The sequence below is a fragment of the Netta rufina genome (assembly GCF_964035555.1).
Source record: "Netta rufina genome assembly, chromosome: 2".
Classification (NCBI taxonomy): Eukaryota; Metazoa; Chordata; class Aves; order Anseriformes; family Anatidae; genus Netta; species Netta rufina.
The window spans coordinates 25,482,212-25,496,661 of record NC_140124.1 but is presented as its reverse complement, the minus strand read 5'-3'; the positions used below and the strand labels follow the sequence as shown (position 1 = coordinate 25,496,661).

General features: G+C 48.5%; 2 protein-coding genes across 2 annotated transcripts in view; both read right to left on the bottom strand.

The window, feature by feature from the left end:
• The window catches only part of LOC311222603 (putative acyl-CoA dehydrogenase 6), an 87,075-nt gene extending 78,794 nt beyond the window's left edge, over positions 1 to 8,281 (bottom strand). The window contains exon 1 of the mRNA XM_084306978.1: positions 8,127 to 8,281. Coding sequence (XP_084163104.1) covers positions 8,127 to 8,258 — 132 coding nt within the window. The 5' untranslated portion in view covers positions 8,259 to 8,281. The remainder of the gene's footprint in view (positions 1 to 8,126) is intronic.
• Positions 8,282 to 8,499: 218 nt separating this feature from the next.
• LOC311222482 (guanine nucleotide-binding protein G(I)/G(S)/G(O) subunit gamma-11) lies at positions 8,500 to 11,371 on the bottom strand. The gene is made up of 3 exons (XM_084306792.1): positions 11,250 to 11,371; positions 10,984 to 11,087; positions 8,500 to 8,743 (listed from the first exon to the last, which is right to left on the bottom strand). Exons 2-3 carry the CDS (start codon positions 11,077 to 11,079, stop codon positions 8,618 to 8,620), a joined length of 222 nt encoding a protein of 73 aa, XP_084162918.1. The 5' UTR covers positions 11,080 to 11,087; positions 11,250 to 11,371; the 3' UTR covers positions 8,500 to 8,617.
• Between the last annotated feature and the right edge of the window lie 3,079 nt (positions 11,372 to 14,450).

Below are 14,450 nucleotides of genomic sequence, written 5' to 3'. Positions count from 1 at the left end.
GAAAAAGTCACTCCAGTGCATTGCTGTGAAGGTGGTTGAAAAGGGCAGATAACAAGTCATTGCTAGCACCTTGGGTATGTTAGGAAACTTTTATTTTTGGTCCGTTACGGCACAGTGAGGGTGAACAGGCCTGGCTCACGTCCGCCTTTCTCCTCTGCCTTTAGACATAGCTGTGGCCAGAGCTCAGCTTCCCAGTGGGTTCAAAACCAATACTCAGTAGACTCAGAGAAAAGGAAAGCAGAAAAATTTCCCGAGTGCTCGAAAATATAAGACAGAAATGGGAAGACGTGTTTAAACTTGATTAATTATAGCACCGTAATTCCTTTTTGTACCTTCAATTAAGCCATGCCACAGGCAACAAGGAATCATACAATCTGCTACAACACTGGGTACTAAAGACTGCAGAGATCAGCCAATACAGGAACAAATTGCTACTAAATTAAATTTTCCCTTTCCCAAAGGGAAAAAAATCAGCAGAGGGAAAAGCCCTATAATGTAAGACTTGGCAACATCTCATTATATAATAAAACATACCTGTCCCCATCTATTTTATTTCCAGCAAGAAAAGCATGCACATTATGAGTATAATGCAATTTCTTCTGCTCTATTCATTTGGCTGTAATTGGACACACTTCTGTTTAAATCATTGCATTTCTTCGCTTTCACTGTGATACAATTCCCTGCAGCATACATAATACATGAAGTAAAGCTGATTATTGTTTCAAAAATTCGAATACTGCAGATCTTTTGGTTCCACACAGCTGGCTACAGTTTTTAGTTCAGGAGGCAAATAAATAAATAAATAAATAAATCAACAATGGAAATCAACCCTGAATCAACCACAAAGCTTTTGCCACTGCTTACCTAAAACTTAAAAGCCTACAAGTCCTCCAGGGAATGCAGTGCTAAGCAGGGATGCACATAAGGACAAACCCCTCCTGCATACACCTGGGAGTTTCTGCAGTCCCTTGCACAGTCCCAACCACAACACCTTCAACAACCCTATTCAGGAACATGGTAGAAAATGGGTTGTTCTCAAAATTGCCTCCCTTTCTGGACTCCAAGAACTGCAACTACCATGCTGAATCCTACCCTCCAGCAAAATCAGGAAAGGAATACAGCTGCAAAGCCTCCTGAGATCAGGAAATTGACTATGTTTGTATGTTCCAGGGAAATTTCTCAACTTTTTTCTTTTGAACCCATTCAGGTTTTATTTTATTTATTCCTCTGTCTCATTTGTAGCATCTGGCGTATCCTCCATTCAACCACACCAGAATGAGCAATGTAATATGCCAGCAAAAAGAGCATTTCTTAACTCTGATTCTCAGCATCATGGGGTTTATGCCACGAGGAGCTCTGTGTTCTTGGACAATAAATTCTGTTCCTTTTACCATGACCTTTTTGCAAAAACTATAAATTCTCCCAGGGATCTAGAAAATATATTTACATGTATATACCCTGTATAAACATAATCATGTATAGCATCCAAGGAGAGGCATATAAAAATATAATTTCTACCTGGGCAGAGAATAATGCTTTTTCCTCATTGCTGCCACAGTATTTCCCTCATGTCCATCTACAGCCAGAGACAAGTCAGGCTTCTCTAAATCTCTGAGTTTTGAAAATGGAACTCTTCTTAGCAGAAACAGAGTTTCTTGGTTATGAAACAAAAAGATTCGAGAAGAATACTTAAAATATCAGAACTTTCATCCATACAGCTACTTGTTCCAAACCCACTGCTGTGCTATCCCTGTGACTTACATAGTTATTAATGTGAATGCGTAAAGCTCATATTCTTTCCCTCTATTTTGGTCAGAGGGACTTTTTGTGCACATGTGGTATCATTATGGGGAAAAACTAGATCAAAGAAACTCCCTTTTCCACCTCCAAACAGCCAGCACTTGACTAGATTCAGACTCAGCCACAGTGACCACAAATGCTATTCCTAAGAACCGTGATTATTCGTATTTGGCTCTGGATTACACCCCTACATGAACAAAACATATTATCAGGCCACCTCTCTGCTGAAAAGCATTAGGACATCATGAAAATATACAATGGGTTCCAACCTGAAAGGCATGTACCCCTGGATTTTATCCATCTGTGCCACCCACACACTGCTCAGGGCTCAGCACTTAACCCTGTACCTAAGTAGAAATGCAACGTGAAAACTGGGTAACTCTTGGTGAGATTGGTTGTTTTGAGCAACATTACATGAAGTGCTGGCTGGGCTATACAGTTTGTCCAGACTGACAGACTTCCTTCTTCAGGAGACCTCCATTAGTAGACCTTCCAGGTGTTCACTGTGCTTTTTCACCAATTAGGACCAGAAGTGGCAAGCAACATCTCCTTCTACAACTTCCTAGCGCATCACTGGGCCACGTTCAGGCAAGAGTATCTGTGCTGTTACACCTGCACCCAGAGAAACAGTCCTGGGCATAACACAAGGTTTACTGACTGCATCCAGGTGACTCACATCATGAATCCTTAGATAAAACAAAATATATTCAGAACTGATACTAACTCCCCTTTTGCCTTTACCTTTTCTTAATCTTGCATCAAAGAAGAAAAGCGTTCTGTGGAGCTATTCAAAGCATGGCTCTGCACATGCCAAATTGCAGACAGAAATAATGGAAACCCACCAGAGACTCACAACTTACACCATTTTATAAATGCGCTGGCACTTAAACGATGTTCGTTACTGTATCAGCTGAGCTGGGGTATCCTCACAGATTAAAACAGCTGACCCCACTGAAGGACTGCTAGTTCTTAAAACTGATTCATCAACAAGAGATTTGGACTGTCGTCTCAACCACAAGAAGCTTACACGGAATCTACTTACCACATTGCTCCAGCATCATGGGAAACATTTTTACTCAGCATGTGCCTGTTCCATCTACTTTCCATTTATCGTTTTCTTTGTGGCTGGGATAAGGCTAAATTGAAATAAAACATTCCACATTTCTCTCCATATGAGGTGATCTACAGCTTACCCTTGGGAAGTCTGGTTTCTTCTCAAGAATAAGGGAGATGTTCCTAATTTCCATTTCTGTCTTTGAAAATTCAATCATGACGTACATCCTCGTTCTTATCCCACTGCAAACTTCTACCAGCAACACTTGTGACCTCACCAGATCTGCCTGAGGAGAAGCTCCCCTCTCAAACACAGTAGCAGTGCTCCAATCCAGCCTCCTGCCCGCAGCCAGTTTTGGAGATGCTGGCAGAGGAGGAAGAGGACTCCTGACAAAATCCTGCTGGTTCTGGAGTGTGACGGAGGCCAAGGACCAGCAGGTGTGGTCACAGGCACATCAAGTCACCTCTCCTCCCACACTCCAGCCTTTCAGTCCTTTAGCTTTCATTAAGCTCATGCTCCCCAGGTTCTCAGGACCCGACACCAACAAGCACAGCTTCAAGTTGAACAGTTTGGCTTCCCCATTGATCCCTTCTCCTCAAAGCCCAGCACAACTGTCTGCACCTTGCCATATCAAATGTTTCTGGCACTTTCAGGAATACAGCTTGCCACCCATACTAGTTTGCCCAACCTCAAGTTTACAGGGCATATTTTGAAGCCTGCAGTACATAAAGTGGCAGACTGCAGATAAAATGGTATTTCTGGAAGTACCTAAAATAATTAAGCTTGTCCTGACTTACTCTTATAGAGAAACTAAGGCTCTATTTTTTTATGAGAAGTTGGAAATTAAACATTGAAATCCATTTGAGGAAACACAAACCTCAGGTGATGGCATCACCAAGTGACCCAGGATCTTTTGTTCTTAAAGTAGGTTGGTAATACAACAATTCTTGACTAGATGCACAAGCCTGGCTGTAGGACAGAAAATAATTTTAAGCAGCACACCAAGTATCTTGGAAGTGTCCTTGCATAATCCATCAGTGCTCACCTATCAAACTTTATCTTCAGGGACTGGAGCCAGAGGTCAGTTTTCATGCTCCCTTACAGCCTTAACAGGAAAAAAAAAAATCTGCCAGAAAGTCAAAGTCCAGAACAACGCAAGCTGAAAGAACAGCTATCAGAGCACTAGGACACCTGGCTGGGAGCTGCTATGTTCATCAGTGTGCCCACTGGCCAGTGGGAGAGATTTAATCACACATTTCCATACAAATGGGACCCAAAATGATTTAAACAAGGTTACATTTTCTGAACCGTCATGGCATAACCTATGTAAAACACAGACATTTGCTCAGTCATAAACTGCTTATTTGGGCAGGGTTTTAGTTGTCTGAAGTGCATACCTGCATTGCCTACTCCATTCTGGTGTGACAACAACACAGGAAAATAGCAGCTGGAGTTGAACCACAAAAATATCCCTCAGGCACAGTTCTCCTGCTAGAAGATGCTCACTGAGGACTAAGGATATGCAGTGGAAACTTGTTCTCACATGAATAATGTTGAGGGGGGCAATGCTACTGCAGTCTCACATGCACGCACTGCTCTGGCACTGTGCAACAAGTAAACATGCTGCTTATTATACTGCCTTTACTGCATTTTTGCTACACAGCAAAGTAGTTGTGTATTAAATGACATTCTTCTGGTGATCGGAAAAAGCTTTCTTCAGGATCTGCTCGACTGTGCTGAAGCTCATGTTTTCCTTCTCTTATTCTCCCAAACTCTGATTTAAAAGCAACTCTTTGGCATGGCACTCCTGAATGTGTCGGTGGTACCTCTTATCGCACTGGTATATCCCAGCTGCCCCTTCCGATAACGACAAAAATCAATTACGAAAATTTCCTCTCTGTTAAATTTCAGCCAGAAATTCTTGGCAGGAGCGAGTGGCATTTCTGTATTTATTCATACCAGCAAGGGATCTATCCCCAAAATGTTTACAACATGTTTCTGTCAGGCACAAGATGACACAGGCTACTGCAAATACCCCAGAACTGGGGGCACCATGTTGTTTGCCTTGGATAGAAGGGCACTCAGTGCAAAAGCTGTGAGGCTTACAAATGTCACATTATTAACTGTCTCCTTGCCTAAACTTCTACCTCAAATGCATGATAAATAGTGTTTTAAAATTAGAGGTCCCAGTCAGATATTTTGTGGCTTCTTTTGTGTCCTCCCTCTCTCCTTTTCTCTCTCTCAACTTAGTGAGAAAGTAATTTTAAGTGATTTATTTGTAATACCAGCAGCCAACTACTTGGCTGTTCTGTTGCTGTATTTTTGTGATTTGCTATAAAAGATGAACAAGCCAACTCTATCCAATACCTTTCACTATTTTGTAGAATGTCAGAAATAGACATATAATTTTACAAAAATTACAAAGTTTACAGCATTTTTACTAGAAAGTTAGAGTGAAAATCAATATCTAATTCAGCTTTTGCATGCTCTAATATGAAGAGGCTTTAATTCTTGAAAAAATATCTATTGTAATGGAGAGAAACTCTTGACACTGTTAATAACTTGGGCCAGACATACAATCCAAGTGTGGCAAATAAGGCCAGTGGTGTCCTTTGGTGAAGTCTCACTTTCACATGAATCCCTCTTATCCTACAGAGATGTAACACAGCGTAAATAGACCAAGCCAGCACCAGATGCAAAATGAAATCTCATTTATATTAGATGCATTTGAAGTATATGCCAATCCTTTTCAAACCTATTTCCCAAAGCTTCTTACTACTAATGCCAGAGGAAAACAAAAATGGATATGTGCATGCACATATCATATACATATACGCACAGTTATGCGTACACCTAAAATAGCTTAAACCTTTTTACTTCAAGCCAGTTACACTATAATTACTGCACTAAACTGTAGGATACCAGTGCATTGTAAGCATTGTTCAACAAGGTAAGGAAAAGTTACGTTTTCAATTTCCAAGAGGAAGGGTGGTGACCTATAAAGTAGTAAAGGAAACCACTCACAAGGTTATTTCAATACCCTTGCTAAAAACAGCTCCCTGGAATTACAGGAGTCTCTTCCTCATCCTGCTCAGAACAATTGGAAAAGTACAGATCATTTAAAATACATTAATTCAACAGATTAAAAAATAAAATAAAATAAATTGAGACAAAAAAATAACAGTTTTCACTAATGGAATTGCACTGCTCATTTCTTTAATTTCTCAGGTAGTTGCATCTGGATTTGTCTAGTGGAAAGAGTGGCCCAAATTAAATAACCATTAAATTTAAAATGCGTTACAGATCCTGAGTGGTCATCCTCTCCCAAAGACTTTACTTTTCAGTTTATCTTAAATTCACTGGGGACAGGTTTAACTTAAGCCAAAATAAACACCGATTGCTAGAAGCTTTGGGGTAAACAACATCAGACTGGATTTGACATAAACTAGCGTGTGTTTTTTTTTCCCTATATGATCAGACAAAAACTAAAATAAGGGTTATATAACCACTTTGTAAAATACATGACAAGGATGAAACAGGTTTTGTGGTGCTTAGTGTAATTTTTTTTCCAATACATTCATCACGGGCACGCATGCAGCAATCCTTCCCTGCCAAAACAGGTCTTCCAAACCCCCCAGATCCATACGACTGCCTTCACTAAAGCCTTGGCCTCATTCTATTTCGGAATGCCACGGATCTGAGATAAGGCAAAGTGCAACGATGAGCAGTATTTGCTGTCCTCCCTGCACGTGCAGGAAGACTGCTGCAAAAGAAGAGCTACAGCTGAGTGACACAGGGCAGAGGAAGGCAGGTGACTGCTGACGGACAGACAGACGGCCTCAGCACAAGCCTGACACTGCAGTATTTGCAACACAATCCTGTACTTGGCATCCAGGTGAGAGAAGAGGATTCACTTGCAGCATTTTTACTGATTCTTTCCCTGCCAGCTTATTCCTGCTTTGAACCAGGTCCAGGAATTTAGATTAATGAAACTAATTTGTTAGGAAGCAGACTGGTTGTGCACCAGGTTTCTTTGTATTATACAGAAAATGAACACACAACTGCAAAAGTTCAAGGCCAAGAGGCCTACTTTTAGTCATAGAAAGCTTTATGAATTAAATGGCCTTTGCAATATCCTGTTTCAACACTAAAGTATGAAAGTCAGTTCAAAAAAAAAAAAAAAAGAGAAATCTGAAGTTAAGAATTGCATGAATCAGAAGTAGCCGCACTATCTTTTCTCCACAGTGCACTGGGAAAGAGGAGAAAGTTGAAAAAGGATGAATTTATCCTGAGTGTAAGATTCTTCATGTCATTTTTAAAAGCTTCCATCAAATGCATAACAGCACAGCTCCCAAGTCACAGGGAGCTAACATCAGGCAATCCATGGTGCCCTGTTTTTAAAAAGCTACGGTGCAGGACCCAGCAGGAGCTGAAAGTTTATCTCCAGGGACATCAGGGACAACCCCTTACACTTCATCACGCCCACCTCTGAGTGCACATCAGGCTTGCTTGTGTATGGCTGCCGTTATGGTAATGCTGCTTACTCCTTGTGCTCGGTACTGAACTTCAGCACTTCACTCACTGTAGTCCACAGGGAGATTTCTCACATACATGCAGCTCATCCCATCCCATCCTGTCCTGTCCCGTCCCGTCCCATCCTGTCCTGTCCCGTCCCGTCCCATCCGACTTCCCCTGGCTGGCGCCCCCAGCATTCCCCAACACAGGACTTTCTACCAAATAAATGAATGAATGAATGAATGAATGAATGAATAAATGCACCTAATTATCTAACTTTGACTGGCATGTTTCATTATACTTCAGCCTTCCTGCAGGTGCCAGTGACCTCACTGTTGGGCACAGAGTTCACCAGTGCCACCACCACTTGCAGAGCGGCATTTGGCGTTCAACTCGCACTCCCCCTTACCCGATGTGCCTCCTTTCCCCTCGATCCATGCCTCAGTCCCACAACAAAACTAACTTTCACTCCCCTTAGCACCCTTCTAAAAACACCGCCCTGGCGCTCGGCATTCCCAAACACAGCAGCGGGGGCACGGAGCCCCCATGTCCCGTCCCGGGCTGCTGCTCCGTGCCCCGGTCGCCCTTCCCTTCCCTTCCCTTTTCCCTTCCCTCCTCCCTTCCCCCCGTCCCTCCGGCGGGCGGCAGCCGAGCCCCCGGCCGCTCAGCCGAGGAAGCCTCCGCCCGCCCCGGGGAAGGGGGAAGCTCTGTCCGGAGGTGGCCTCGGCCCCTGCCGTCCCCCCGCCGCCCCCGGTACCTTCCTGAGGGCCGCCCGCAAGGCGCCGTGCTGCGGCTTGTCGGGGCCGTGCCCGCGGTGCCGCCGCCCGCAGCCGCCGCCGCTCAGGGCCGAGCCCCGCAGCGCCCAGCGCCCGCAGCCCCGCAGCGCCATGGCCGCCGCCTGCCCCGCTCCGCCCCGCCGGGGGCCGGGGCCTGCTTTGGGGGCCCTGCACCGCCCCGGCACGGCTTGGCAGGGCCCGGCACGGCTCGGCTCGGCTCCCAGCAGGTTCCCCTGCCCGGCCGAGGCAGGCCGTCGAGGGGCAGGGAGGTTTTTTGAGTGCCAACCAGCGTGCCCCCCATAAACAGGTGGTGAAAGCGAAGGGACCCGGCCGTGCGGAGGGAGCGAGGCGGGCTAGGCTGCTTTGGGATTTATTTATTTTTTGTACGAAAAAGGAAAAAAAAAATAAAGGAGAAGATGATCTGCTCCTGAGCGTGTAGGACAAGGAGCGGCGGAGCTGGGGACCGGCAGCCTCAGGCGATGACACAGCCTCCCTTCTCCTTGAAGGGGTTCTTGTCCTCCGGGACGCCCTTCACCAGCGGGTCCTCGCCCGACCTCTCCTCGATGTAGTTCTTGATCTCCTCGGAGCACTTGGACACCTGGAGAGGGAACAAACACATGGCAGTGCTACGGCCAGAGCTGGTGGGGCGCATCTCAGCCGCGCCGCGGTGAATTCGCATCTTTCCCTGTTCACCTGCCCACTGAACTGTCTGATAGCCAATGTGTTCAGGAACAGCAAAATCTCAGATCCACAACGTGGTGGGATCTGTTTTCCAAGCATACGTAACTTTACATGCTTTTCCCAAATCAAACATCCCACAAAGATTTTTCGGTGGCAACACAAGCCCCCACCCTGCAGCTCTACAGGAGCAAACACACATCTTAAATCATGGTCAAGAACTAACTAGGAAAGCATGTACTTACAGGTGACCTGGGGTTAATTGAAACAGCGGTTCATAAAATACCCTACCGCGTTAAGAAAGGGCATAACACACGTGACAGCTTGCATGCCATTCACAGCAAGGCAGCACCCAGTGGGGCAGGCCTGCACAGACGCCTGCCCGTGAAGAAGGAACGGGTTTATTTTTGCTTTCTGAAGGCAGTGCATGCAGCAGGTGCAGCCACAGCGGGTGTGGAGCCTGAGGGCACGCAAGCAAGTCCCACCAGCTCCAGAGGATCCCTGACCAAAAGCTCCTGTTGTTTCCCTTCCCTGTGGCAGCAGAAACTGTCCTCAGGTGCCTGAAAATGGGACACTTCTAAGGACACGCTCCCAGCTGTGCCCTGCTTCTGCCCACAATCCCTGTGCAGACAGCAGTCAGTCAGCACTTAATTTAATTAGAATTCATTAAATTCTAATTTAAGGCCCGTTTGTCGCCTTCCTTGTAAATTGTATATTACTGCAAAGGCAAAATGATGGCAAGAGAAACAGTGAATTTACTTGCAGTATCACTGGCTCTAAGCCATCAGAAATAACTCATGGTTAATTCCACACCAAACCGTGCATGGAATAAGACCTAACTATCTCTAGCTGTTTTAGGGCAGAGAAGAATGTGGACCTGCAAATCCCATTACACTTGTGCCTTGCTCTGCCGTGCCTTGCAAACCCATTCCTTCGAGTCGGGGCACCTTACGCCATGGCGTAGCTGTAAAGGTAGAGGAAGGGGTCAAGAAGAATTTTGGTAAACATCTGTACTTTTGGCAACCGTGGGTTCTGCACTTCCATGTCCCTGTAACACCTGTAATGGAGCTACCAGGAGACAGAGACAACTACAACACAAATTGCATTCTCACAGTGAAACTTTGTATAGCGCATTGGTAAAATTGAGGACATTGCCTGTGCTTTACCACAGATGGTTTGAAAATGCCTATTTCCCTAAAGTCTTTTGGGTTATTTGGAATATTTAGATAGGGTTTTACATTTTTGTTATGAAAATCGTAATCTATACATCCATTTCAGTTGCTTGGGAACTCTCTGAGGGATAATCTAGGTGTCTGTAGTACTTGCACGTGTGGCCCTCAGCATTGCTGGAGCTGGCGCCCATACCACACCTAACGCGTACACCCACTGATAGCTAACTGGCACCTAAAACGTATTTGTGGCTTTCTTGTTTTCTGGGCTAAGTACCTAGGGCTAATTCGCATGAATAATTCCACTGATCCCCTAACATAAATGCGCTTTAGTCCTAAATAGAGGTGTTTACTTTGATGAGTTTGCTTCTGCTGGAATGCAAAATAAGAAGAAAAAAAAAAAAAAAGTTTTATCATGGAGCGAGATCAGTTCTGCTCTTCCACGTATAGAAACTGTGCAGAAATACAGCAATAACAACCAAGATCACTGGAAAACCACTTCACCCGTGCGAAGAAGCGTCGATGACGGAGAAGAGCGCGGTGTTTTCCGCCGGAGCGCGGCCCTGCAGCAGCACCCCTCTGGCCTCTGCCCCTCTCTCGGGCACGGCGAGGACGGGCTCAGTTTCTCCCTCTCCCCCCACACTGCTGGGGGCCGTGCCGGGCCGTGCCGTGCCGCACCCAAGGCCACAGGAACGGCGGGTGCCGGTCCCTCGGGGCCTCCCCCTCTCCCCGCAGCCTCCCCCTGCGGACTGGGGGCGGCGGGAGCCCGGTGCCAGCCTCACGTCGGGGCGGCGGCCGCCTCCCGACGGCCGGGGGTCCCTGAGGGCGACACGGGGGCAGAGCGGCCCCCAGCGCCCCTGCCCCTCGCAGGACCGGGCTGTCCCGCTCCGCCCCGCCCGGCTTCGCCCGATCCTGCCCCGGGCACCGCTCCCGGGGGGTGCCGGGCTCCTCGTCCCCCCGGTCCCGGGGCGCCCCGCGGCCGCTGCCTCACCGGCTGCCTCTCCAGCTTGACTTCTTTCCGCAGCTGCTCCACTTCCATTTTCAGTTTGTCCTTCTCGCTCAGGTCCTCGATGTTGATGGCCGGCATGGTTTACGCTGCCGAAGCCCGGAGGGAGGCAAAGAGGGAGGACAAAAGGTTACCGCTGGGCAGCGAGGCCGGCCGGGGCCGGAGCCCCCGGGCGGGCTGCGGGGCGGCGAGGCTGTGGGGCGGCGGGGCTATGGGGCGGCCGCCCCCGGCCCGCCCCCGGGCTCACTCACAGGGTGCCGCCGGGCTGTCCCGGCCCGTCCCGCTGCTCCGCGGCCGCCGCTTCCTCCCCGAGCCGCTCCTCGCACCCCTTCCCCGAGCCGCTCCGGCCTTTAAACCGCCGGGCTAATCCCCCTATAACCGGATTAGGGCCAGCCGTCCGGCCCGGCCCCGCTCCCGGGGCGCCGGGGCGTTCACACCGGGGCTGCGTGCACAGGGAGGGCTCCGGGAAGGGTGTCCCCCCCCGGCCGGGGGCTCATGCGGCTGGATGCCCAGTCCCAGCGCTGAGCTGCCTTCCCTCCGCTCCTGCCGTCCCGCAGGGTGATGCCGCCCGCATCCCTGGGCTCCTGCATCTCCTGGTCCGGGAGGTGAGGCAGCAGCAGGTGTTTAGCTCGGGTGCATTCCCCACTATTCGCGCATTAAAACTGAAAGTGGAGGGGACTAAAAGGCTGAGAAGGGAAGGAACCGCTCTCGGGTCAAGTGTCCAGGCTGGTAGGTTTGTCTGCAAGGCAGGGCTGCAGCTCTGCGTGAGAGGGCTGCCATGCCTGGCCTGCACTGCATATTTCAGGTCGTGCAGCTGTGATGGATGCTGAGGACTGGGGATGCTCTGTGTGAGAACTGATGGGTTCAGAAAGCACAAAACACCCCAAACGGGCTGGTCCTTCCACCCTGTTTGTACAGCACCTGGCGTCTCGGATCCTAGCAGCCTCTTTCCTATGAAACCAGCAGAGGCTGAATCCACACAGCCACAGCCCTTCACACTGAACAAAGCTGCAGGCCTGGATGCAGCCCTTAAAATGGGCCTGTATGAATCCTTCTGGGTTTGGGGCACTACAAGACCCCTGCAGGTAGTTCTTCCTCTTTCTTTCCACCTCTGACTATAGCCATAGAGACACTCCTTTGTCCTCTCCCCACCCACCAGGGGTAAGCAGCTGCCAGCAGTGCAACATTTACCTCCTCCTCCTCCATTGCTGCTCCTATAGTGCTCCTGGGGTTTGTATCTGTTTTATTTTATCCAGTCTATTAAATCAGCTCCTCTGCCCATCCATCCCTCTGGCTGTTATCTCCAGCTGCTGGTATGCAACTTCCACACCCCTACAACCTGCACTGGCAGCTGCATCCCCAAAGCCCACCAGCTGCTGGTCCTCGTGCAAGCCAAAACAGCTGGAAGGAGCAGGCTGGCCTTACACAGCACAGCCTTTGCCCACGCTGTGGGGTGGCTGTACAGGGTGGTGGGCTGCGGGGGGCTGAGGGGAACAGGGGCTGTCACTGGGAACAGTTGCAGCTTGGCATCAATAACCCTGTGGTGGAAAGACTACAGCGAGCTGTCTGCTGGCTCTGTCTACTAACTGCTAACTACAGTTAGTAAAGGGCTTTTTTGCCACTCGCTACATAAACTGTTTCTCTAGTTCATATATTTTTACAAATATTTTCCTAATCTAAAAGAACCTGATTGCTGCTACAGCAAAGGAGCAGCTGAGTAAATGCTACACTGTGCTGTGGTGTTGATGGATAGGTGGGTTTAGTTCAAACTTTGATTTGTGTGTGTGAATTCACTGAGGAAATGGAAAATGGTATTAGCATGACAGCATTCATTTTGCTGCTATTGTTTAAAGTGGTATTTTAATGGCTTCTTCTTTTGAAATTCCAACAAAATCCGATGAAAGCCAAAGGACGTTAGTCTAGTCATATTAAAATCACTTGAGAGTTCCCTAATATTAGAAAGATGCCCTTTTGAATTTCTCTGGAAATCGGAAACACGTACTTTGATTATTTATTTATTTAATTTCCTACTGGAGGCACCTAAGCTTTATTATAGTCACTGTGCATAATAAGCTTAACACACACATACACACATACAAAAAAAAAAAAAAAGAGGACATGTTATAACATATATATGTATGCTATATACATTAAATATGGCAGATGTGTCCCATGGTGATGCCTCCAAGCACACTAGAGTTTTGTTTGTTTGTTTGTTCTGCTTCTTTGTGTTTCTTTTTGTTTTTGAGCTAGAACAAGCACTTATCCTTTGGCAATTGGAGATTTTTGAGAAAAGGAGCGTTTCTGAAAGAGTACTGAGAGAGGTGCCATTCATACCTTCCCCTTAGGTTTGGGGGGTTGAGTTTGCTCCTCTTTCTTGCCTTTATGGAAAATAAAACCTTGTCCAAAAACTAGGTGGTAATCCTGCATGATATAAGGAAAACACTGAGAGAAAGTGAATTCCTGAGATAAGCCGGGTGCGGTGAAGCCCTCCTCCTCACACTCCAAAGGACTGTGCCTTTGTCCCCACAGGCCACAGATTTCGAGGGTCCCACATCGCAGCCTTGGCCACGGCAGAGCCTGCCTGGAGGTCCAGCACTGTGGCTGTGCAGGGAGAGGAGAATAACAGGAGATCAGATTAGCTTCTCGCTATCCATGGAGAGCACGGTGACTAATTTGCAGGCACTCTTATCTCTGATACTGTATTAAATCTGGAGTAAGCACTAATTAATGTAATGGCTCTCATAGATTAGTGAAGGAACGCATGCTGCTCGCTGCTCACCCCTTCCTCTGCCACATCACTCTGGGTTGCCTGCTGGGGTTAAAAATCTTCAGATAACCCCAGCTGCGATATTTCCTGAAATCCAGCTCTCTCTGACCTACCCAGGGGTTTCACCCGCTTAGCACCGCAGGTTTTCCAGGACAGTGCCTCGTTTTTTGGGGGTCCACGAGTTAACGCAGCGTTAAAAGAGTGGCACCCGTGGGTGCTGTGTCCGGTGGCACCCCCGGGGTCCTGCCGCCCTCCACCGGGAGCCTCCACGGCCGGACTTTGGCTGCGAGCCCCGTCCCGGATTCCGTGATTAACAGGAAATCGTCTTCCCGCATCATCCCGTAACGTGCGGGGCAGGGCGGGGGGGGAAATCGGGACACAGCCGTGGACCCCGGCCAGCTCCCCGCCGCCCCCCGACGGCGGCTGGAGCAGCCCGGGGACGGGTCCCCCCCCGCTGCCCCCTTGCTCCCCACCCGAGCCTTCCCCGACGGCGGGTCGGGGGGCGTCCCTGGACGCTGGGGCCGGGGCAGGGGCGCATCCCGCCGCGCCCGGTGACGGCCGGGTGATCGGGGCCCCGCTGCCCCGCTGAATCAGCCCTTCCCCTCCCACCACACGCGCAAGGAGGGAGGAGGCGGCCCGGGGAAGCCGTCTGGGCGCATATAAAGCGCTGCCGTCGGGCCGG